The sequence below is a fragment of the Pipistrellus hanaki genome (genome assembly GCF_964339955.1).
Source record: "Pipistrellus hanaki genome assembly, chromosome: 18".
In the NCBI taxonomy this organism is placed as follows: Eukaryota; Metazoa; Chordata; class Mammalia; order Chiroptera; family Vespertilionidae; genus Pipistrellus; species Pipistrellus hanaki.
The window spans coordinates 33,291,648-33,317,034 of record NC_140520.1 but is presented as its reverse complement, the minus strand read 5'-3'; the positions used below and the strand labels follow the sequence as shown (position 1 = coordinate 33,317,034).

General features: G+C 38.4%; 1 protein-coding gene across 8 annotated transcripts in view; it reads left to right on the top strand.

The window, feature by feature from the left end:
- The window catches only part of ZC3H11A (zinc finger CCCH-type containing 11A), a 31,909-nt gene extending 7,188 nt beyond the window's left edge, over nt 1–24,721 (top strand). For all 8 annotated transcript variants that reach the window (XM_084865768.1, XM_084865769.1, XM_084865766.1 and 5 more), the window contains 17 exons: nt 212–271; nt 611–810; nt 1,791–1,910; nt 6,556–6,679; nt 8,381–8,584; nt 8,695–8,811; nt 10,327–10,407; nt 11,254–11,364; nt 12,354–12,416; nt 15,748–15,840; nt 16,711–16,779; nt 18,569–19,072; nt 19,388–19,467; nt 20,972–21,299; nt 21,781–21,947; nt 22,284–22,351; nt 22,755–24,721. In XM_084865768.1, coding sequence (XP_084721894.1) covers nt 757–810; nt 1,791–1,910; nt 6,556–6,679; nt 8,381–8,584; nt 8,695–8,811; nt 10,327–10,407; nt 11,254–11,364; nt 12,354–12,416; nt 15,748–15,840; nt 16,711–16,779; nt 18,569–19,072; nt 19,388–19,467; nt 20,972–21,299; nt 21,781–21,947; nt 22,284–22,351; nt 22,755–23,013 — 2,442 coding nt within the window. In that variant the 5' untranslated portion in view covers nt 212–271; nt 611–756 and the 3' untranslated portion in view covers nt 23,014–24,721. The remainder of the gene's footprint in view (nt 1–211; nt 272–610; nt 811–1,790; nt 1,911–6,555; nt 6,680–8,380; nt 8,585–8,694; nt 8,812–10,326; nt 10,408–11,253; nt 11,365–12,353; nt 12,417–15,747; nt 15,841–16,710; nt 16,780–18,568; nt 19,073–19,387; nt 19,468–20,971; nt 21,300–21,780; nt 21,948–22,283; nt 22,352–22,754) is intronic.
- The last annotated feature ends 666 nt before the right edge of the window (nt 24,722–25,387 follow it).

The following is a 25,387-nucleotide window of genomic DNA, read 5'->3' as shown; positions in this document are numbered from 1 at the left end:
GTTTTTATTTTGAGGAGATAACTAGCTATAGCTGTCTCCAGTCTGACAAGGTTGTTCGAATGGACTTAATCTCCCAATAGTTGGGAAATGTTTTAAAAACACATCCTGTGTTTGAATTGTGGCTGAGAGGTTTCCTTGGCAATGTGAGGAGGAAATTTTTTTCTGCCTCATTATTATTAATTCATGGATTGAGTGTTGGTTCGACCTACAGGCGTAATAGATTGGAACTCAGTGAAGACACAGATGTTCCTGTTGAGAGCAACCAGCTAATGTAAGTGTGGAAATTGGTTTTTTTTTCCTTAAAGGACTAAACACTTTTATAATTTAAGGCATAATTTTCCTGGATCAGTAAGAAATGAACCATCATCAAAACATTGTTTTTCTTGTAATTGTTTATAAGCTTTTGGTTTGGGAAAAAAGGTACCCCCTTTCCCTTTTTTTATAATAAGTGCAAATTTAAAAAAAGGTAAAAGCATTATAGCCAAGGTGAAATCTTGTAATCCCATCTATATAGGTAAATACTATTGAAATTTTGTTTTATCTGATTAGATGATTTGGAAGAGGGACTTGGAAGATTTCACCTTAAATATTCATTGTTTCCCCATTTTAGCATTACATTTTAAAGGCGATTTCTGTGATTGAATTGTCATTTGGAAGATTAAATCCATTTCAAAAGGACTTGAAGCTGGTCCTCCCCTTAAAGGAAGCAGTGGCTTGTTTTCAAGAAGCCATTTCTGATCTCAGGATCTACCCAGCATGCCTAATCAAGGAGAAGACTGCTATTTTTTCTTCTATTCTACGTGCACCAAAGTAAGAAATGGTTTTCAGTACACTAAGTTGTTTTCATGTTTTGTTTTCTGCACTGTTTATTATCTGCTGTCAGCTTTTTAGTAAAGGATAGCATTCCTACGTGAATTCGTTCTTCGTTTTTATGTTCTTCATGTTCTACAAAAATGTGAAGGCCTCTTACCTATATGAACTTGCTTAGGGTGCCTTTGGAATTAGGAGCACTTTGGCCTGTGGCTTACCAACTTTAATTTTATTCGCTGTGTATTGTATTGTACTTCTAGAAACTGCTATGAGTTCAATTCACTTTCAGATTTCCTGCTGAATACTGAAGCCATCTACTAAATATGCTTTTGTAGCTTTTCTGTTTTTTATCAAAGCTTCCTTGTTTTCTCTTTGGTTGTACTGCAGCTCCGTTTAGATTAATGTGCTATTTTCTGTTGTTCCCTTATGACAGTTCTATAAATGTACGTGTTATTACAAACACTTTTCTTTAGTCATCTTGGTGCTTTGTTTAAAATGAACAGTTTTGAGCAAAGCCCTGATCTTACAGCACTTTGCACAATAGTAGTATTTGGATATCATTTTATAAAGTATGGAGTGGAGCATAGAATTATACTTAAATCCTCATCTATTAACTTCCTTTCTGGCCTTTTTTCAAAAACTGATCACATTGGAATATATGAAACAGTTGAAGATGAACTGTATAATGTATTTTTAAAGAATATCTAATACTCCCACTTTTTTAACTTATGTCATCACTCAGCTTGTGTTGTTCATGTTGTCGGATAAGATGAAGGGTAGTGTCAGGAAATAGGTTGTAGAAAATTATAAATTTGTTGATCTCTGATTTTTTTGTTATCCCATCTCAGGTGTCTTCTTTGTCTGTCTCTCCTTACTGTTTTCTCTTTGTCTAGATGCCAGGAAACTGTTATAACGAATATTTCACTTGAGATCTCTTTCAGTTTCACAATTCTTTTCTGTATTACTCTCTCTGTTGACAGGGTGACAGCTGTCCGTTCCGTCACTGTGAAGCTGCACTAGGAAATGAAACTGTTTGCACATTATGGCAAGAAGGACGCTGTTTTCGACAGGTGTGCAGGTTTCGGCACATGGAGATTGATGTAAGTTTTGAATTTGTATTATAAAAATGTAATGGGGAAATGACATGTAATTTAATTTTTTAAAAAGGATCCGGTGAGCCAAAACCGGTTTTGCTCAATGGATAGAGCGTCGGCTTGGGGACTGAAAGGTCCTGGGTTCGATTCCAGTCAAGGGCATGTACCTTGGTTGCGGGCATATCCCCAGTAGGGGGTGTGCAAGAGGCAGCTGATTGATGACTCTCTCTCATCGATGTTTCTAACTCTCTCTCTTCCTCTCTGTATAAAATCAATAAAATATATTTAAAAAAATAAAATAAAATAAAAATAAAAGTGATCCAGTGAAATTTCTGTCATAATGCTCACTTAATATCTACATGTTATGGAGTATAAATTGGTATAATTTTTATGAAAGGCAGTATGTATATTGGGAGTATTTACATCAGTTTATTTTCAAACTATCTCAAACTTAAGAGGAAAATTACAAGAGAAAAATTCTAAGACATTTGGGAATAAATAACTGCTATTCCCTGTCACTTCCAAATGTTTTTATGAGTATTTCCTACAATAGGAAGGGCATTCTCCTATATAACCATTATACAACCTTTAAAATTAGAAAATTAACATTGATATATTACCTTCATTTAATCCTCAGATCCAACTCAAGTTTTGCCATTGTACCAGTAATGCTTTTTATTTCAGAAGGAGCATGTCCAGAATCAAGTGATGCATGTAGTCGTCATAACTTTTTAGTCACCTTCAGTCTAGAATAGTTGCTCAATCTTTGCTTGTCTTTCATTGGCATTGACACTTAGTTACGGGTCAGTTATTTTGTAGAATGTCCCTCAATTAGGGTTAGTCTGATATTTCCTCATGACTAAATTCAGGGTTTGTACCTTTGGCAAGAACATCAGTTGTTGATACTCTTCTCATTGTATACCATTATTAGGCGACATACAGTGTGGGTTTTTTTAATCCTCACCTGAGGACATCGAACCCACAGCCTTTCAGTGACTGGTATGATGCCCCAACCAATTGAGCCACCTGGCCAGGGCAGGTGGCATACAGTTTTAATTATCCCATTACCACTGATGTTACTGATCATTTCATTAAGGTGAATCTACCAGACCGCTTTACTGTAAAGTTTTTCTTTTTGTAATAAGTGTTTTATAACGAAGTAATTTGAGAACCTGTAATAATCCCATTTCTTATCAAACTTTCCATTTTTTTCAATGATTTATTTGTGCAAATTCATGGTTTCCTATTTTATTTAATGTGTTGTACTCCATTGTTAATATATTTTATCCTCAAATAGACTTAGATTTGGCCAGTAAGAGCCCTTCAAGATGGTTTTTGTGTCCTTTGGATATTTCCATAATTCTTTACACACCTCTTTGCTTTCTGGCTTAATAAATAAGACTTTCTAGGCTCATCCTGTACTTTTCCTCCTCTAGTTTTGGAATCAACCATATCTCCAAGGAGCTTTGGTTCCTTTTGGTGAAAGTAGTATATGGAAATAAGCTTTGAGCTGCTCCTGGAGTATTACTGCTTCTAGGCCTACTGTGGACAGAAGAAGGGAATATATAAATGTGTATACATATGCACATTTATGTCATTATTTATTACTTCCTGCTTTTGTATTAAAAGCCATGAGTTCGCATAGATACCTTCAATTCACAAACATTACAGTCTTCTATTTTTGCATACTTATAATTCTCTTTTCTGAAAGTGAAAAACTTAGCTTCCATTCTCCTTAATATTACTTATTTGATCTGTCCCCTAGTTATGTAATCCAATATTGCAGTCTCTTCCTACCACTCAGGTGTTAAGTCCATTTGATCCAGCGTGTCCTTTAGAGTCTCTGTTTCCTTGTTAAGTTTTTGGAAGAGCTATCCACTGAAGTCAGAGAGGTGTTAAAGTCCCCTAATATGACTGTACTAGAGGCCTGGTGCATGAAAATTCATACACTGGAGTGGAGGTTCCTCATTTTGGCTGTCTGTCTGGGTTTGTGACTGGTATTAGGTAGATCCTCTACACCTCTCAATCTCTAGTGCCGGACAATGCTAAAGGCTGTTTCTGACTAATCTGATTAGGTAAAGACAAAGCCTCCAGAGACCACCTTTGGCTACAAACTAATAGGATTCCGACTTGAATTGCCACCTGCACCCCCCAAGCAGTTGTCCTCAGGTGTTTTCTTAAACAGGATTAGGCAGTTGCTTCTGCCTGGAGGCTAATTGTTATTTTTAATCTCCCAAGTGGCTTCTGAGCAAGGTGTTTTCCAATAGGGTGTGTCAACTGTCTTTACCCGGGCTAGGCACACGTCTATGTGGGAAATGACTCAGTCCAGGAAACTTGGGGGATCTGCCTTCTGAGCTCTATCCCCCAAGTGCCCTGTCCCAGCTTCTGCTCTCACAGCTCCAGTCCACTTCAGCCTCCTCTGCTGGAGCACAAAGTTGGTGGCTCCACATGGATTTTTGTGCATTGGCCCTTTAAGAGGGTGCCTATGTTTTCATCTGTTACTTCCTGGTAGACAGCGCCCCCCGCTGCTTTTCACAATCAGATGTTATGTGGGTTCCTCTTCAGTTTTAGTGCTTTCTGCTGGGAGACCCAGCTCGGGGATTAGATCCCAGAGTTCTCAGTGGCAACACACACACACACACACACACACACACTCAGCTAAGATATCTCTCCAGAACTTCAGTTTCCATCTGTGGGTGCCCAGCTAACTTTTTTGCGGGGCCCCCCCCCCCCCCCCCATCAGTCTCTATGCATTCTCCACTTTCAGTCCTTGGGTGTCAGGGTTCTCCCCTGCGAGTTTTCCGTTGATCAGGAAGTTTTTCTGTATTTTAGCTGTAATTACAGTTTGTTCCTGGGAGTGTGCAGCATCCACTTACTCAGCCACCATTTTTAATTCTCTTCAGGTGTTGACATCACACCTGAGGCTGCTTCTCCACAGGGACAGCTTTCTCACCTTATGTCAGTGCCAACACCTGTTCCAGATCTCCCCACTGCTTCACTGAGGACTCCTTCCTCAGCATTCTATTCTGGAGCCCTCTAGCCCCACCTCCAACCCCCATGCCCACCCCCGTGGATGCTCTTTCCACACCCTTGGGCTCTGATACTATATTAGCCCTCCCATGTGAGATGCTCACCCTGTTTGTTCAACTCTGCACCTGGTCCCCACTCAGGAAGACCCTTCCTTTCTCCCGCTGGTTGGTCTTGGAGCTGATTCTGGGAAGACCCTCCATAAGTACACCTTCCTTTAACCACATTGGAATCCGTTCTGCACAGAAGTCTTGCTTGCCTTCTCACGCTGCTCAGGCTTCGACACTGTGCCAGGACATCCTCTTATGCAAATGTCATACTAACTCCTTGTGGATTCCGACACCCTGTGCCAGTCCCACCTTGTCCAGTAGACTCCTCACCTCAGTCCGGCTCGAACTCCCTGCTTGGCCACACATCCTTCCCTTTTCCACATGAATGCCCGCCCCTCAGCCTTTCCTGATGGCTTCGGTCTGAATTGTTTGAGGGGTGGTATAGGAAGGAAGAGACTAAATATGCAATTTGGATGTCTGGGCTTATATAGCTACTCTAGGTTGGTCCCAGGTTTAGCGTTTCTTAACTGTCTTCTATGCTGCTTGTCTTCCAAATAGCAAGGAATTCACTAACATTCAGAGAAAGGAATACTCGGTAACTTTTGAAAAGTCATATTGTAACACTGCTGGCATAGTTTGCAAATTGGCGCAATTTCTAGGAAATATCTCTAAGTGTTAGTGTCTCTAAGAAGAACTACATTTAGATATTATCTCGGAGAACTCATGGAACTAAGCATTTAATTGTATTCTTGGCTAGTGTTATAGTGACACAGTAATTTTCTGATTGTAAGAGAAAAGGACACAGGCAGAGTCTGGAGCAAGCTTGTCAAACATGCAGCCTGCTGGTCGCAAGTTTGACATGCTTGGTCTGGAGGAATTCATGTGTGGGCTTCTCTATGATCTCCCTCCTATGAGAGGTCATGCAGAGCTAACAGCTCTCTAGCTGTGGAAAGGCACCAGTATAAATGTGATGTTTCTGCCCAGGGAAGCCCATGAGAGACCCAAAGTTTTTATTGGAGCAGGTTGCTTAGGCACCCTCTACCAAGTATATACCAAAGCTGTTGAGTTACTTTATATTTTTATTATAAGTATATGAAATTGCATAATTCTTTCACATACCTAACAACACAGTGTATTATCAAATTATCAGTCTTCAGAGTAGTAGACTTCGATCTTTGCCCTTTCTTATAAATTTAAGGATCTTTATGTAATAGCCATTATTTCTTTGTTTCCTTCCTCAGTATTTTAAAATTTCTGCTATTTCTGGGAATTTTAAACATTAGGCTCTTAATGATGAGACATCCAAAATAATGCTGGTTATTAATCAGAGGTTAGTTAATTTTCAGAATGCTTACCAGGTCCTTTTTCTTTGTTGAAGTATTTGTTAAAGTATATATAGAAATGTGCTTGAAGAATTTTCACAAAGTGAGTAATATACTTACTTGACCAGCACCTAGATCAAGAAATAGAATATTTCCAACACTCGGTCTTCCCCTTCATTGTCTCTAACTAAATCCCAAAAAAACAGGTCACACTTCATTTTTATTTGAAAACTATGTTTTTCCCTCTTACAGAAAAAACGGAGTGAGATTCCTTGTTATTGGGAAAATCAACCAGTGGGATGTCAAAAACTAAACTGCGCTTTTCATCACAACAGAGGACGTTATGTGGATGGCCTTTTTCTACCTCCAAGCAAAAGTGAGATGTTTTTAATTTTAAAAGAATAATTGCTATATAATGAAAACCTATTATGCACACTGTACAAAGTACTTTATGTACTTGCCTTATTTTCCTAGTGTGAGAGAGTAGTATTTCCACTTTACAGATGAAGGAACCCTACTTTATTAAGGTTAGGTGATTTGTACAGTTATAAACCAGTAAGTAGAAGAGTCACAATCCTGTTGCCAAAAGTCATGTGCCTCATAAGTGTTTCTTGGCATTACAGTTTAGATTACGATAGCTTCCCCATTTTCTTATCAGACCCATAGAGGCTTTTGACTTTTTTTCTCTCTCTCTACTCCTCACCCAAGGTCAGGCTTAGAGAAAGAGGAGGGCAGAGGGTGGAGAGAAAAAGAGAAACATGGATGTGAGAGAGGAGCAGATTGGTTGCCTTCCACACGTGCCCCGACCAGGGATCGAACCCCAAACTCAGGTATGTGTCCTGACTGGGAATCGAACCAGGAACATCTTTGTTGCATGGGACATGCTCCAACCAATTCAAACACTCTGAGAGAATCAAGTTTCTTTCAAAAACCGCTGCCCAGCCATAATGGAAGAAACTTGATTCTCTCAGCGTGTTTGGCAGATCTCTCCTTCCACCTGTTTTATAAAATAAGGTTTATTGGAATGAAGCCATCCCAATTCTTTTTCATATTGTCTACGGCCAAATTTCATGCCACTGCTTCAGAGTTGAGTAGTTGAGACAGAGATCTGTACAGCCTGTAACAGTGGTCGGCAAACTGCGGCTCGTGAACCACATGTGGCTCTTTGGCCCCTTGAGTTTTTAGCAAAGGCCAGCTTAGGAGTACCTTAATTAAGTTAATAACAATGTACCTACCTATATAGTTTAAGTTTAAAAAATTTGACTCTCCAAAGAAGTGTCAATCGTTGTACTGTTGATATTTGGCTCTGTTGACTAATGAGTTTGCTGACCACTGGCCTATATTTGCTATCCAGCCTTTTACAGAAAAGATTTGCTAACCCTGCTTTAGAGTAATCTAAAATAAAATTACATGCCCTGTTTGGTTTGGCTCAGTGGATAGGATGTCAGCTGGAGGACTAAAGGGTCCAGATTCGATTCCAGTCAAGGGCACATGCCAGGGTTGCGGGCTCCATCTCCAGTAGGGGGTGTGCAGGAGGCAGTCAATCAATGATTCTCTCATCTGTGATGTTTCTTTCTCTCTTCCCTTCCTCTGTGAAATCAATAAAATATATATTAAAAAATAATAATAAAATAAAACTACACTCTACCAAAAGCTAGTATTTATTTCCAGAGTCCCTTATAAAGTGATTTCCTAGTGGAATGATCAGCCATTTGAAAACTATATTTGCTGTGTGATTAAATTTTTATGGCTACATATTTTCACCTTTTAAGGGAGGAAAATTACAATATTTAAGTTACATGTCTAGAATTTATAGTCACTATGCATCTAACCTCCTGTATAATCTATATTTTCAATGTTCACTTTGAGTGTACTTGCATACAGTAAGTAAAAAGATAACTAAAAGCCAAATTTTTCCTCCTTGGAAATTTAGAACCTAATTGGGAAAATGGGGATCTTAAATAAAAACACATTAAGTGCTCATAAGGGAAAATGCACCAAACTTTTGGTGAGGGTGTTCTGATGACTTGGGATTATATCCTGAGTTTTTTACTGATGACTGATTTTGCATATCTAGCTGTGTTGCCCACTGTGCCTGAGTCACCAGAGGAGGAAGTGAAGGCTTCCCAGCTCCCAGTTCAACAAAACAAATTGTCTGTCCAGTCCAATCCCTCTCCTCAACTGCGAAGTGTGATGAAAGTAGAAAGTTCAGAAAATGTTCCTAGCCCCACTCATCCACCAGTTGTGATCAATGCTGCAGATGATGATGAAGATGATGATGGTATGTTTTAGTTCTTTATGGCAAATACGTGATCAGGATCACTTAATGAATTAGGATTAAATCTCTAGGCCTGTTTCTAATTGTAAATTTGCCTTAAATGTTTAATATAGATCAGTTTTCTGAGGAAGGTGATGAAACCAAAACACCAACCCTGCAGCCAACTCCCGAAGTTCATAATGGATTACGAGGGGCTTCTGCCCGGAAACCTGGGGTCAATTTAAAACAAGGTAAGAGGAGGTTGTATCGATGCTGGCTCCCACTCTTAAATCTTGCAACACCATTGAACGTCCAAACTGTTTTAAATACTTTTGAAATTTAATTCATGTTCTAATGAACAAAATAGATCCAGAGACACAGGAGCATGGAACAGAATGACGAATTTAGAGGGAAAGGGGGGGTGGGGGTGGGGGTGGGGGTGGGGGGTGAGGAGAGATTAACTGGAGAACTTATATGCATATATGAGACAGAGACAATAGTGTGGTGAAGGCCTGGGAGGGGCAGGTACAGGGTAGATGGGGTCAATGGGGGAAAAGGTGGGAACATCTATAATACTTTCAACAATAAAGATAAACTTTAAAAAAATTTAGTTCACCATTACCACCCCCTCCCTCTTCCCTACCCTTGTTATACATACACAAACTTACTCCTTTTAGTTAGAAAACATCTGAGCACTTGCTATCTATGTATCCAAAAGGCTAATAGGCTGTCTCTCTGGTCGCTATGACACTCACTGACCACCAGGGGGCAGCTGCTCAATGCAGGAGCTGCTGTGACGCACACTGGCCATTTATAGAGAGAGCATCACAGACCTGGTGCCCACAAATCAACACTCGGCTTCCTCCAAGTGGTACACAGACCCTGCCACCATCCCAGAGCAACACCCCACTAACTGCCAAAACCCTAAGGCGCAAAATGAGGCCCATAGCCAGCCCAGCAATGGTGACTGTGGGCGCTGGGTAATGACGCCATGTAGCAACGCCCAGCTTCCTCTTCCTAGCCTCTAGCCTCCTTGGAGTTTTTCTTCAGCCCAGGAACACAACTTGCTTTTTAGCCAAGTGGAAACATTTTATACTTTAACCAAATGTTTGTGAAGCATTTTCCTGTGCCTCATCTCATTTGATCCTTACAGAAGTCCTGGAATAGGTAGATAGGAGACTTGGTGGAATTCTCTTTTCATTAGCTGGAAAACAGAGATTTAGAAAGTTTAGAAACTTGACCTGCCTGAAAAGAAGTAAGAAATGGTGGATCTTGAAAATGACCAGGTTTTCTCACTGCGCAGAATATAGTCAAACACTACTGCAATTAAATATTTTACCCTTTGTTCTCGCTGCGTGATCTACAATAATAATCTGCTTCATGTTGATATTTACTGCTGTGTTGGCTGACAATTACTTGAAAGAGAAGTTGGGGTGCTTCACTGGGCTGGAAAAAAATTAGCTAAATCAGAAAGGTCTAATTAAGCAAGTTTATTCTATATATATAAAACGCTAAGTTGAGTTTGGCATGCACAATACATATAAAGCTCTTGCACCAATTGCATGCGTGTGTTTCAAATTGTCATTGTCAATTGTGAATTTGGTTGACACTTCTGTTATAGAGAAAGGGTGGATAGCAATATAAAACATTTCTTATAATTTCCTTTCAGTGTGCAAAACTCGTGCACTGGGCCTCGAGTGTACAAATAAAATGCAAAGGTGAAAAAGTTGCTAGGTCCTCATGTGATTTCTCTTTGCTTTTCTCAGGTGAATGTTTGAATTTTGGAATAAAAACTCTTGAGGAAATTAAGTCAAAGAAAATGAAGGAAAAGTCCAAGAAGCAAGGTGGTAAGTTATCAGTTTTGACTAGATCATTGAATGTTGCTAAAGAAGAATAATTAGGATACTTCCTATGGTAAGGACCCTTGGCAACACCCAAAGTGAATTTGACTTCTGTGGCTGGTTTGAAGTTAAAACAGACTTAACTTAAATCACTTAGTTTTAATTCATTTCAATTGTGTTTCAGTTCCTAACTATTCACAGCTAAGCACCACAACTAAAGAGCCCAAAAGAACTTGTCTATCTTGAGAAATAAAGTGTATTAAAATATATATATATTTTGTAGTTGATGAATTCTCACAAGCTGCCAGGACTTTCTTCTGGAGCTTGATTGATCTATACATTCCCAACCCTAAAAATTATTGTGTCAGATTAATATTTAGAGAGAATCATGTGGTTGGTTCCAGTTCTCTTTTGGTAAAACTTCTTCTATAGGAACCTTGGAGTTGTGTTTTGCATATAATTGAATGTAGATGAGAAAGATTGAATTGACACACCTGACAGCTAATGTGCTTCTGAGATTAACTTTAGAATAATGTTAGCCTTGTTAGTCAATAAAAGTAGATTGAGTGCCTAAGTCATTCAGAACAATTTTTTTTTAATTTTTTTACACCCCCCCCCCCCCAAAAAAAACACAATTGTTTTATTTACATTTTGTGTCCAAGGAAGGTAAGAATAGGGATTATCTCCCCTTCTCCAACCGTGACCCCCTTAGGCAAACTAGAAAAAAGAAACTGATTGGCTTGTAGTCCAGTGGTCTGTGTTGGACTTACCTGGTCATAGATCGAATTTCTGGACTTGTGATAGCTTTATTTCTCACAAATTATTTACTATTCTTTCACTTGCTTTATTCAGAAAGTTCTTCAGGAATTTCCAGTCTTTTACTCCAGCCTCAGCCCATTCCAAGTCCTGAAAAAGAGAATGTCCGGACTGTGGTGAGGACAGTAACTCTCTCCAACAAACAAGGTGAGACATAGATAGGCTGTAGACCCATAAATATCTGGGCGAGCAAAATCCTCTGCATTTTACCTTTGGTGGGTTTGCAGGAGGAGTTAAGAATGTTGATTGGATAAAAAGATGAAAATAAAAAGTTAGTGCATTTGACTCTGCTGTTAAAAAGGTTGAAATACTTAATGCAGTTCTCACATTTATGTATATTTAACTTTTTCATTTACTGTTTATTTGTATCCATTCACCAAATTTGTTGACTGCCCATTATGGATAAAGAACTATAAAAAAAAACAACAAACTTTAAGTAATAGAAATATTTTCCTTCATAGTAAGGAATAGAACACAAGTAATTATGATATGCAGATACATCTTTTATGTTTGTGCCATTCAAACAACAAAGAATCAGAAGAAAACACTTTTGGCGTGGTCAAAGAAGGTTATAGGAGTGGAGTATGATTTTTTTTTTTTTTTAGCATACTAAAAGTACACAAGCAAAAGTATAGATTTTTATAATCAATTGATTAGAACATAATTTGTCATTGTATAATTGGCTATTATTAGTAATTAGGACTGCTATTGCCTCCCTGTGGGCTGTGCATTTGGCTACTTAAATTTATTATTTAACGTGTTGATTTTTTTTTTTAATATATATTTTATTGATTTTTTACAGAGAGGAAGAGAGAGGGATAGAGTTAGAAACATCGATGAGAGAGTCATTGATCAGGTGCCTCTTGCACACCCCCTACTGGGGATGTGACCGCAACCAAGGTACATGCCCTTAACCAGAATTGAACCTGGGACCTTTTAGTCAGCAGGCCGATGCTCTATCCACTGAGCAAAACCGGTTTCACCTGATTTTTTTTTATTGAGAGTCTTAAGACTGAGAACTGATTTTCAAGAAATTAAGTGGACTTTTGTTAATATTGGCACATGCTTTATATCCATTAGTAGTTACTGAATACCGAAAAATTGCCTAATAGAGAAATTCTGTTTTGCCATTTCAGGAGAAGAACCATTAATAAGATTGAGTCTCACTGAGAGACTGGGGAAACGAAAATTTTCTGTAGGTGAGAAAAATTTTGTACATATCCTTTTTTTCTTCTTGTTTGTGCATTTATAAGGCACCTCTTCCAACCTTCTCTTTATATAAGTGCCCTGTCATAATTGATTTATAATCCTCCTATGTTCTTGGCTGAAATCAAATTTAAAAATTTTTCATGTTTTCTACATGTGCATTATACTTTTCATTGAAGTCAGAGAAATTTGTGTTACAATTTAATTTGATTATGGCCAGCATTTTAAAAAGCAGCAAAGTATATCTTTGTTTCTATGGACAAATTAAAATTTGACATTTTAGAGAGGAAGAAGTGTCCAGTTAGTATAAATTCATCCCCTGCGATTATTAGTGCTAGATTATATTCAGGGAAGTATTTAACATATTACTGAGTTGTTGTGTACCTACCCTAGCGTGTCTGTTTCAGACAAGTTATTTTGAAAGTCTCTTCTGACTTTATACTCTTTTAAAATGTGCTTGCAAATATGAAATCTTACCTGTTTGGAATTTTCTTTGACACCATTCTCATTGCCTGATAAATTTTAGGTAAAAAATACAGAAATAAGTTACTTTAATATCAGCATACATGTAAACATTGTGAATTTTTGGTTTCATGTTTAAATTATCAGTGAAAGGACAGAGAAAAACATACTCTGCAGAGTCTTTCAAGTTTTTAATGGGACCCTGGAAAGGTTGTCAAGCAATCCAAAAAAAACAAATTGATGACATTTAAACAACTTATATTGAACAGTGTAATGTAATAAACCAGGAGTCAGGAAATTTTGTCCAGATTTTGGCTCTATCAATAATTGATGACTTGGCTAAGATAGAGAATCCTTCATAACCTTAGATGTCTTATCTGGGATCGAAGACAGGTGCTATTTGGCCTTCAGAGTCTTCGTGTCACAGAAAAATTTTTAATTTTGTGATTCTTTTTTTTTTTTTTTTTTTTTTTTTTTAAAGGCTTTGGATATTTTATTTTATTTATTTTTTTTTTTTTAAATAAGTTTTTATTTTTCATATTATTACAAATGTTCCTTCCCCCCCCCCCCCCCCCACCATTGCTCTCCTCCACCAGGTTCCCACCCCACCCTCTGCCCTTTCCCCTCTCCCCATTGTCCTCATCCATAGGTGCACAGTTTATGTTCAGTCTCTTCCCACGCCCCCCTCTCCCCTTTTCCCCAAGAATCGTCAGTTCACTCCCCTTCCATACCTCTGATTCTATTATATTCAACAGTTAATATTGTTCATCAGATTTTTTTAATTTCCTTGGTTTTTAGATTCACTTGTTGATAATTACGTATTTGTTGTTCATAATTTTTATCTTTGTTTACTTTCTCTTCTGAAAGAACCCCCTTCAGCAATTCATATAATTCTGGTTTGGTGGTGATGAACTCCTTTAGCTTTTTTTTATTAGTGAAGCTCTTTAACTGACCTTCGATTCTGAGTGATAGCTTTGCTGGGTAGATTATTTTTGGCTGTAGGTTCTTGCTATTCATCACCTTGTATATTTCTTGCCATTCCCTTCTGGCCTGCATGGTTTCTGTTGAGAAGTCAGCTGACAATCGTATAGGTGCTCCTTTATAAGTTACTACCTTCTTTGCTCTTGCTTCTTTTAATATTCTCTCTTTATCTTTTGCTCTTGGAATTTTAATAATGATGTGTCTCGGTGTGGTCCTCCTTGGATTCCTTTTGTTTGGAGTTCTGTGCGCTTCCTGGACTTGTAAGTCAAATTCTTTCACCAGGTGGGGGAAGTTTTCTGTCACTATTTCTTTCAGTATGTTTTCGATATCTTGCTCTCTCTCATCTTCTGGAACCCCCATAATTCTGATGTTGGTTCGCTTGAAGTTGTCCCAGAGGTTTCTTACATTATCTTCAATTTTCTGGATTCTCTTGCCTTCTAGCTTCTGTGGAGGAGAGTCTTCTGGCTCTTTATGTTCCAAATCTTTGACTTGATTCTTGCGATCTTCCCTTCTGTTTTTAGGACTCTGTAGAATATTTTTTATTTCAGACAATGTATTCTTTATTTCTTGTTGTTCCCTTATCATTTCTTGATGGTCTCTTCATATCCTCATAGGCCTTATCCATCTTTTCTAGGAAATTCTTGAAAAACCTTATAAGCGTAGATTTGAACTCTATATCCAGACGCTTTTTGTCCTCCATTTCTTTCGTTTGTGATCTATTTTGTTGTCGTATTTCGCAGTTACAGATGGGACGGGGTTTCAGGGTGGAGCCTGCAGCTTTGGCTTCCGTCAGCCCCGCCCTATGCGGGTCCTTCAGTGCTCGCTGCCGGCGCCTCTGAGAGAAAGGTGCCCTCGATTTTCGCCTGCTGCCAAACAGTCTATGCTCTCCCACAATGAGCCCGGTATTGGGGTTCAGTTCAGTTGGAAGTGGAGTTGGAGGTGGCGTTCACAGCAGTCTGGAGCCCCAGTCTCCTTCCCGTCAGGGCAATCCCGCGGCACAGCCGGCCGTCCCTTCTCTGCGCGCTGTGTGCGTGCCTCCGGGACCTCCTTTCTCCGCTCCCCCGGGGTTCCGACTTACAGCCCAGCTCCCTATGGCTGAGCCTGAGTCCCCGGGGTCTGGCCCAGAACTGGGGTTCAGAGCAGTCGGGGGCCCAGCACAGTCGGAGTTTTATCTCCTTTCCGCTAGGGAACGCCCGCCAGGCACTCGGCCTCCCTCCTCTCCGGCTCCGTCCTCTTCTCGCGCGCCGCATGTCTCCGTACCTTGGGCTTTTACAGCTCCTCCGTGCTTCCTTCTGGTTTTCTCCTTGCTTCTTGTTGTAGGATTTCCAGTCAGTCGACTTTCCTGTAGTTCTGGGTAATGTCCATTTTATATTTTAGTTGTATTTTATTAAAATTGTTGTGTGCGGCTGCGGCTAGTTGCCTACCCGAGCAGCCATCTTGGATTCTCCGGCTTTGGATCTAATTTTGTGATTCTTTTGCTGTCCTAATCTCTGGTGCATTAAGCCACTAATTTACTTAAAATTCAGCAAACAAGGAGTGAAGTTTTTTGGTGTTTTTTGGTTCATGGAGGGTTTTTTGTTTGTTTGTTTTCCTATATTCCTAATTCTGATTTTCAATCTTAGTCAGGATTTATAATCCTACATTTGTAATTTTAGTCAGTTATTTGATAAATGTTAATTTGTGCATTCTAATTTTTTGTCCCTTCTTTTGGAACATTTTTATTCCTTCTCTAACCTTGAGTTATGAATAAGCTAGCAAACGAATACACCATAAAAATGAAGAAAAATAAAGAAGTATTCTATGTTTTCTGTTTTTGCTTGTATATCTTGACCTTAGAGAAGGTTGACTTGAACTCTTAAACTAAATTCCCTCTATTTGTAGATGGTGACAGTGATCCTCCGTTAAAGCGTAGCCTTGCACAAAGGCTAGGGAAGAAAGTTGATGCTTCAGAAACTGACAAAACACCAAAGAAAGGTACCTTTTTTTGTAATACACTTTGTGTGTGTGTGTGTGTGTAATCCTGACACTTACCTTCTATAATGTTAACAATAGTTTGTTACTTTATTTGTGCATGTAAATTAGATTGTCTTCTGGTACGCATTTTATTCATTCAACAAACATTTGAGTTGCTTACTCTACTAGATTCTAGGTAGACATCATTGTATAAAATAAACACCATTACATTCCTCAAGAGATTATAGTAGAAATACTTGTATGCATTGTGATAATTTCTATTATGAAAGCACAAAATTTGCAGGCAAATTCCTCCTTCACAATCAATTATTTTAAAGACTTTAACTAAAGAACATACTACAAATAGATTTAGGAGGGAAAGCCTTTTGATGTCAAGATTTTAGCAGGTTGTATGGTAACAAAATTATTTTACTAAACTCAGTAGTTTCTGCTTTTTAAATCTAAAGAAAAATATTTAAAGCTCTCCGAGTGCTTTGGGGAATTCACAGAGAGGAAAGTTTAAGACCTGAAAACATTTTTAAAAAAATATATTTTAGCCCTAGTCTTTTTGGCTCAGAGGATAAGGGCCTGGGTTCTATTCCGGTCAAGGTCCTGGTTAGGGCACATGCAGGAGGCAACCAATTGATGTGTTTCTCTCACATCGATATTTCTCTGTCTTTCCCTCTCCCTTCCACTCTAAAAATTCAATGGAAAAATATCCTCGTGTAAAGTTTAAGAAAATAGAGTCATGCTGGCCAGTTGACCTAAAACATTTTTAAGAACATTGTATTATAAGAGAAATATAAGCCTAATTTATGAACTTTGAAAAAGATATTTGATCTCTAAAAAATTCTCTGTTCAACTTTTGGGGTTTTTGGTTTTTATTTACAGTTCAAGTTTCCAAGTCTCTAAAGGAACGCTTAGGTGTGTCAGCTGGTCAAAACAATGAGGAGGCAGCAGGTAGGTAAACCCTAAGACTAGCTGCTGATATTCTTTTTCTTGCCATAAAATCTTTACTTTTTCTCCTATTTATCTGTTGAGTTAGTTTAGGGCTTGTGTTTTTTTTGTGTGTGTGTGGCTTTCTTTGTTTAAGTAATTAGTTACTTAGTTATGAATTCTGTTTTTGTACTTTAAAAGTGGCATACTGAGTTTTCATCATTGTATTGGTAATAGAAAATTAGAAACAATCTAAGTATCCAACAAAAAGGAAGTAGATTAAATTAAGGTAGTTATATATTGTAATTGCTGTCACCCAGCTGATGTGGCTCAGTGGTTGAGGGTCAACCCATGAACCAAGAGGTCATCCATTCAATTTCCTGTCAGCACACATGCCTGTGTTGCCATCTTGATCCCCAGTAGGGGGCATGTAGGAGGCAGCTGATCAATGACGTTTTTCTTTTGTAGATATTTCTACCTCTCTATCCCTCTCCCTTCCTCTCTCTAAAAATCAATTTAAAAAACATTTAAAATAATTGCCGTCATGAAAAGTCATGTTATGAACAACAGTGATGGAAGAAACTTCTCTCATATTGAATGAAGAAAGGTTACAAAAGAACATACCACTTTTGATCTTTAAATCTTTGGTTTTTTAAATTCTTATAATAGAAACCTATTCTCAGGCAGAAGTTCATATGTATGAGATAATTTCAACTTTGTAAAGATAAAATTGTATGATTAGGAAATACACTGCGAAAAATACATAAATAGTAACATTGGTTTTATCTAGGTATTGAGGTTTTAAATCATTTTAATTTTCTTTATATTCTTCCCTCTAATTTAATGTTGAAGTTTTAAGTTGCAAGATATAACTATGTAAATGTATATGTGCATACAATTTAAAGAATAGTAAAATGAACATTCTGTTACTCAACCATCTAGCTTTTTTTATACATTGCTGGATTCAATTTAATGCTCTTTAATTTTTATATATTTATGAATGATATTATCCTATGCTTTTTCTTTTTCATTTTATCCTTATCTTATTTGGATATTAAGATTTTACCAGAATTCATAAAAAGGGAATCTGATGTGAAACATTCTTTTTTTTCTTTTTTTTTTTTTTAATCCTCACCTGAGGGCATTCTTATTGATTTTTTTGGCGAGAGAAATATTGGTCCACTGTCTCCTGCACACTTCCCAACCAGGGCTGGGGATCTAACCTGCAACCTAGGCATGTGTCCGGACTGGAAATCAAACCCAAACCTTCAGTGCACAGGAGGACACTCCTACCAACTGAGCAACACCAGCCAGCGCCATTCTATTCTTTTTGAAACAAACTTTTTGTTTTCTTTTTGTGGAATTTTTCTTACAATATTTTATTGAGAAGAAGAGACTTTGTTTAGAAATCCTTCGTTAGTATTAATATCAGTATCTGTTCTGAAAATAATGTTGGCATTTAATTAAAGCACTGATAATTCTTTTACTTTTTTGATAATTACCTTGCAATCTTTTAGAACCTCAAAACCTCGATTCCTGATCTTGCCTAAAATGAACAAAGTATAGCATGATTCCTTCCTATTCTGCACCCTCCTCCTACAATTGATCATATAGCACAGTAAGAAGAGCAGGGAATTTCCTAATATTCCAGTGTTACACAGTTCCAGAAAGGCTATTCACATTGTATAGCGGGCAGGAGGCAGCAGATCAGTGATTCTCATAGTTGATGTTTCTCTCTCTGACATAAATAAAAACATATATTTTAAAAGAGATGAACTCCAAATAAAATGATTTGTGTTCATTTTGAAAACAGAGAGAGTTACTAAAGTTGGTGAGATCCATGTGAAGACATTAGAAGAAATCCTCCTCGAAAGAGCCAGTCAGAAACGTGGAGAATTGCAAACTAAACTGAAGACAGAAGGCCCTGCAAAAGCTGATGATTCTACTTCAGGAGCAAGAAGCTCTTCCACTGTTCGAATCAAAACCTTCTCTGAGGTCCTGGCTGAAAAGAAACATCGGCAGCAAGAAGAAAAGAAACATCGGCAGCAAGAAGCAGGAAAAAGCAAAAAGTTAAAGACCGATAGTGAGATTAAAAAAACATCGGTTTTGCCACCAATGGTTGCCAACAAAGGACAGTCGGAGGAGCCTGCGGCGAGAACGAAGTCTATGCAGGAGGTGCATATCAAGACGCTGGAGGAAATTAAACTGGAGAAGGCCCGGCGGGGGCAGCAGAGCGCCAAGAGCAGCACCAGCTCCCAGCCTCAGCCCGAGGCCGCCCCGGGGACCAGGCGGCTTTTACGAATCGCCAAAAAGTCAGGTAATGAGAAAGAACTTGTCTGGAGTACCACTTGCCCAAGTAGTCTTGCACAGGGCAGGGCTCTGCGGTGTTCCCAGGAGTTCTGTGAAGTTCTCTTGATTTAGAGAACGAAGTGAAGCTGTTTTTGTACAGCAGCACCCATAGACCTTTCATGTTTTAATGTTCATTTTGAAAGTTTATAAGTACTAAATAGCTTTATCTACAATTTTATTAGCCCTATGTTAACATTATTTTCATTAAGTTTTGTTTGATTTCATCTGTCATGAAGTTGGAGCGTAAATGAAATAACTAAAGATCTGTTTAATATGAATTTAGGTATAAAAGAAGAGAAGAAACTTCAAGAAGAAAGTGAAGTTGCATTTCAGAGCAGTGTTGCTAGAACAGAAGCTAAAGAGGTGAGTTTATTTAAAATCATTTTATAATTTTGCCCATGGCAAGTGAAGGCTAGGTGAATAGTAAAATGTGCCTTTTAGTTTTAGCTTATAATAAATTTCTGTTTAACACTTCACTGATGTGTAAACAGTCTTTCACTATGTGTATAATTCCCACAGGGAAAACATTTTTTTTTCTAATGGGGGTTTTCTGTACTTCTATGTATATCACCAGTGTCCTCTGTCCTTTAAAAGTTTTTTAATTGGCATTAGTGTTTTTAAATTGAGCTTTTTTTTTTTTTGCCAATTCATTGTACTAAATTTGGTAGTTTTTATTTTTAGAAGAATGAGAAACCCTGTAATTCCAGTCTACATGTACCCACCATTCATTTTGTTTTTCATGGGTTTCCTTCAAGCCTTTTGTTTACATACACGTGTGTGAACTCATTTAATCTTTGACTCGTATTTAGAATGTAAAGGCAGTGCTCATTTTGTAGCCTGCTTTACTTTTACGCCATTAGTAATTCTTCAAGATGTTCATCCACATAGAGTTCTTTATACAAATGTAGTCTGTTTCTGGACTTCGTTTTACCTAAGATAATGAGCATCTTTGTATATTAGTGCAAGTGTCTGATTATTTTAAATCATTTTTATTAGACTCGGAGCCATGATTACCTAGCCTAAAGAATCTGAGATTTTTTTGTTGTTGTTGCACACATATTTAATCTTTCCTCTTTAGCTTGGTGGGGTATGTTTTGTTGTTTTTTTGTTAATCCTTACCCAACAATATTTTTTTCCATAGTGGAGAGAGTGGAAGGAAGGGAAAGAAAGAAAGAGAGATAAACATCAGTGTAATAAAGACACATCAATTGGTTGCCTCCGCCCCTCCTGGGGCCAGGGATTGAACCTGAAACTCAGATATGATTGGGACTCAAACCCAAAATCCTTCAGTTCACAGGCTGACGCTGTAAACACTGAGAAAACTAGCCAGAGCAGCTTAGTGGGTTTGTTTTTATTTTTAAATATATTTTTATTGATTTCTGAGAGGAAGGAAGAGAGATGAGAATCTTCCATAAGCTGCCTTCTGCCTGCACCCACTAGGGATCAAGTTCACAACCTGGGCTTGTGCCCTGACCATGACTTCCTGGTTCATAGTTCAACACTCAGCCAACTGAGCGACACCAGTCAGGCAGGTGGTTTTTATTTAATATCAAAGAGCAAAGCAAGCTCTCGTGTTTCGAATTATGTGAGACACTGCTTGACTTATAAATAGTAATTATCATATAGGGGTTTTTTTTTTAACATTTTTTTTAATTGAATTTTTGAGAGAGAAACATGGATAGGAGAGCAAACCATTGATTGATACTGCCTCAGTCCCTCCCAGGGATTGAACGCACAACCTGGGCATGTGCCCTGCCTGGAAATGGAACTGGCAACCTTTGGTACAGGATGACACCCAACCAACTGAGCCGTTCTGACAGAGCTAGAGATACTTGATTTTAATTCTGTCATTTAAATTTATACATAGGCTTCAAATGAGACAGCAGGAGTTGGCATTAAAATTCCAATCAAGAAATGTGAGACGATGCGAGAAAAGCACATACAGAAGCAGCCAGAGAAGGGAACCTCCCAGAAGGAAAAACCTGTGCTGGCATCCCTCTGGGGAGAGGTGGACGCTGGTGATGCCCAGCCGGCAGAGACGCCAGTGCCCACCGCTGTGCCGAGCGGCACCCGGAGCCTCCCGAAGCGGCTTCCCACCAAGTCATCCCAGAAGGCCGAGGTGGAAACCGCAGGGATTGGCGACTCGATACTAAATGTGAAATGTGCGGCCCAGACCTTGGAAAAAAGGGTTAAAGGTGAGTATCTTGCTTTAGGATCTCAGAATTATCAAATTTCAGTAATTCCCTGGAGCAATTGGGTTGAATTTCATTTATCTTATATTCTGGTCACACAAAAGTGAATAGTAAGTAACAGTTCTTATAATTCTGTTTAAAGAGACAAATCTAGATGAGTTTCTTTCTCAGCATTTAAAATTGCTATTTAGAAAATTTTTCTAGCTTTCTGTGGTACATTTTTCCTCTGGTTTTGAAGAAGAAAAGGAATAGAAAAGCAGTGGCAAATTCAAGAGCCACGGAAAGGAATCATTTGAGTATATATGTTCATTATGTTCATGTGTAGTGCAGATTGCTTGTGGATCATTTTCAATCTGGGTTTTTTGGGTCATCATTTAATTATATGTTGTATATCACTGTGAAGAAATTTTGATATTCTGAGTTATTCTCCATGTAAAATAGGGATATTTAAAACTATTAATCAAATATTTTCCATTCCTTGTAGCTAAGCCCAAAGTGAATGTGAAGCCATCTGTGGTCAAAGTGGTCTCTTCCCCCAAACTGGCCCCCAAGCGCAAGGCCGTGGAGATGCACCCTGCCGTCATCGCAGCGGTGAAGCCGCTCAGCGCCAGCGGGGGCCTGCAGGAGAGCCCGGCCAAAAAGGCAGCCATGGTGAGCGCGGTGCTTACAGTCTCCATGGTGGGAACGCTGGTATCTCCCGCCCCAGCCATGTGTGATGCTTCCTGCCATTCTATTTGTTTAGTTGTTAGTGTATTTTATGTTTACTGTCAGACATTTGTGAAGTGGCAGGGTAGGTTTTTGAAAGCTAATTTTTGGGCGCTTAAAATATTTTGCTTATTTGTACACCCAACCTTTGGATTATTTACTCGTGATTCCCAGGATTAAAGAAAGATAGCCATGATTCTAAGAAGGTGGCCAAAGAAAGTGAATGTGCTCACATTAAAGAGCCTGGCTCCCCCACTGACTGCCATTGCTCTCCTTTCGTAGGCTGTTGTTCCGCTCCTTTCTGAGGACAAAGCAGTCACCGTTCCTGAGGCAGAGAGACCCAGAGACAGGTAATAATACCTGGCAGTTCTTTCAAATCAACCTTAGGCCACTACTGTTGTTTATGCTCTCTGGAGAATAAAACTACTAAATAATTCTAAGCATGTACAATTTAGCCATATCTAAATTAGTCTGCTGAACTTGAAATTAATTTTAAGAAAATAATGCTCAGGGCTGCTATTCTCCTTAGGTGCCATTGTTTATATTTTGCCTGTGTTATTTCAAAAATGTTTTGAAAGCCTGCCTGAATTCTGCTTTAAAGGGAAGATGCTTTGTCCCATTGAGTAAAACAATTCCTTTTGTGAGTCCTCAAACAACTCTCTGCTAACTCTGTATCACTGAAACTAGGTCGTCCAGCTGGTCATTGAAAAGGGACAGTTTTTAATAATCTCCTGGGTGTGTTTTTCCTTACAGTCTTGTGCTGCCTCCAGCCCAGTCCTCATCAGATCCCTCTCCATCAGAAGTCTCTGGCCCTTCCTCATCCCAAATGGCCACGAAAACTCGCCGACTCAGCACTGCTTCGACAGGAAAGCCCCCGCTCTCTGTGGAGGACGATTTTGAGAAGCTAATATGGGAGATCTCAGGAGGCAAATTAGAAGCTGAGATTGACCTGGATCCTGGGAAAGATGAAGATGACCTTCTGCTTGAGCTATCAGAAATGATTGATAGCTGAAGGTGATAGTAGGACATTTCAAACAAACAAAAACAAAAAAAACTCACCAAAAAACTGAACTTAGTTTCATCTATTATAACATTTACCCAAGATCATCATTTCTTTAGTCTAGAATTTGCCCCACATCAGAAGTATACCTCTGAATTACTTGTATATGTCCTAGATTCCTTGGGGTCAGATTTTTAATGTCCCTTGATAACCATTTTGTCCATTTGATGCCAATGTTTAGCATCTTCAAGAAAAAGTTCTTTCTTACCCCTCTCTCCACAAAAAGACAGAGAGAGATCCAAGTGAAAGGATGCAAGAGAACTTGGTGACTCCTTGAGGTGTTTGTCAGTTTTGGCTTTTTCCCCTTTGTTGTATTATTTTATGTATTAATGTGCTTACTGTTACCTGAGTTTGGAAAGGATGAAGACAGCTGCTACCATAAGGACCAAATTTCATGCTACCACTAAACAAAACAATTCATTCAGTCTGTGTTAAATTGTATGTCTTTTTTAAAGTATTTGGAGATTCGTCTAAGCTTTAGAGCTGAGCAGCTCAGGAAGCCTGTAATCTGGACATAATCGTTTGGACCCGATTTTCATGTTTCTACTGAGTAAGCCTCTGAAGATCAATAGCTAATTTATTATTACTGTAATTTTTTAAGGCTTTAAAGTGCCTCAGGGGTTCTCGGAAATTAATTTTCTATTTCTGGGATTCCCTGGATTCTTAAGAGATGGTGACATAACGATTAGAGGAATTCTCTTTTTAGTATGAAAGTTGTCCCTTCTCTTTAGTCCTTGCCTCCTACTGGCATTGAATTATCACAGGAATAAAAATTGGTTAATTTTATATTTCTAATTCTCCCAGCAAACTCCTCTTGCCCAGTATTTATTTGGTGTCCTGTAACTGTCAGGGGGGAAATGAACGCACTCAAGCTGCCAATATTTATGTGTGGACTGTAGCAGGACAATGACTTGTACTACAAGAAGGGATTATTTGAGATGTTCTGGAGGTGTATTGTATACCGTCCAGTTTTCTTCATTTCTGAACTGAATTTTCTTTCTTTGATGTTGGTCTCCCTCCTTCATATCACCTCAAGGTTTAGACTGTGAACAGTATGTGGGGCTAATAGTCTTAAAAAGGAGACATTATACATACTCGGAAGAAAGAGGAAAGAAGGACTTGTCCATTTTGATATTTTGCTGTAGGTGGCCAGTTTTGTTTCTCATAGGGGAATCTGACCCACCTGTCATGTTGGCTCCTAAGGAACTGCTATTGTAAGCGGCTCATCAAGAGTTGAACTTCATGTAGCCTTGTTGAGAATGTGGAAAAGGAAGAAAGCCACAGGACTGCCCATTCAGTCTTGGGAAGATCTGGATGATTCTGCACAAGCAAAAGTGACTTGAAATTTATGTATAGACACACCTCTATCAATCCATCTTCAGCTGACTGAATGTTGTATCATAGCCCTTCTCCAAAGCAGGGGTGGAATGTTTGGTTTCACCACAGATTTTCTACTCATTTCATTTCTGGAATCAACTTAGATTCCAGGTCCGTTTTGTATATAACCTTTATTTGCTTTTTAAATAATTTTGTTTCATATTTAAAGCCCTTGTATTAGTCAATGATTTATGTTCAGCATTGTTTGAACCATTTGCCATTCATTACACAAAGAGAAATACTTATTTGTGTTTTAAATAAAACTGGTGTAGGAAAGTCTTGACATTGTGAGTTAAGTGGCCATACCTCATGTCAGCCTAGGATCTGCCTCAATAGTGGCCCCAATCGAAATGGTGTTGGCCTTTTGTGTAAATGCTCCAATTTCACCGGTATTATTTGGCTTTAGAAATCTTTTACCAGGACATACTGCCAAACCTACCATAAGCTTGCTCAATTTTAGATACATACACGTTAGTTGTATGTGAGGATTCTTTTCTGGTACTCGGCCATTATCATTGTAACTCAAGTAATGCCATTAAAATTCTTAAAGGAGAGAATGTTTATAAGTGATTTTAGATGGATTCAACAATTTAGAATTTTCAAGCATGAAGGCAATTAAAATTTTTAATTCTAGAAAGTCCAGTTTTTTTCAGTAGTGTGCCAATATTTTGTTAGGGGGTTACATAAGAATTTGTTAGCCACCGAAGAACATAGATTTTTTCTTTTTCTTTGCCAAATAGTAGTACCAGCAAGTTGAATCAGCTTTTCACAAAAAGCAAAAGATTTATATTTAGTTTTGAGTGATGATTTGCAATTTTAAAAATAGAAAAAAGGCCCAAATAATACAGTTTGGCTAAAGTCAAAAATTTCAAAATAGTTTGTGATTCCTATATTTGTCTCAAGATCAATGATTTCTAAAATTGTGGCCTTAACCTCAAATTCTAATAGG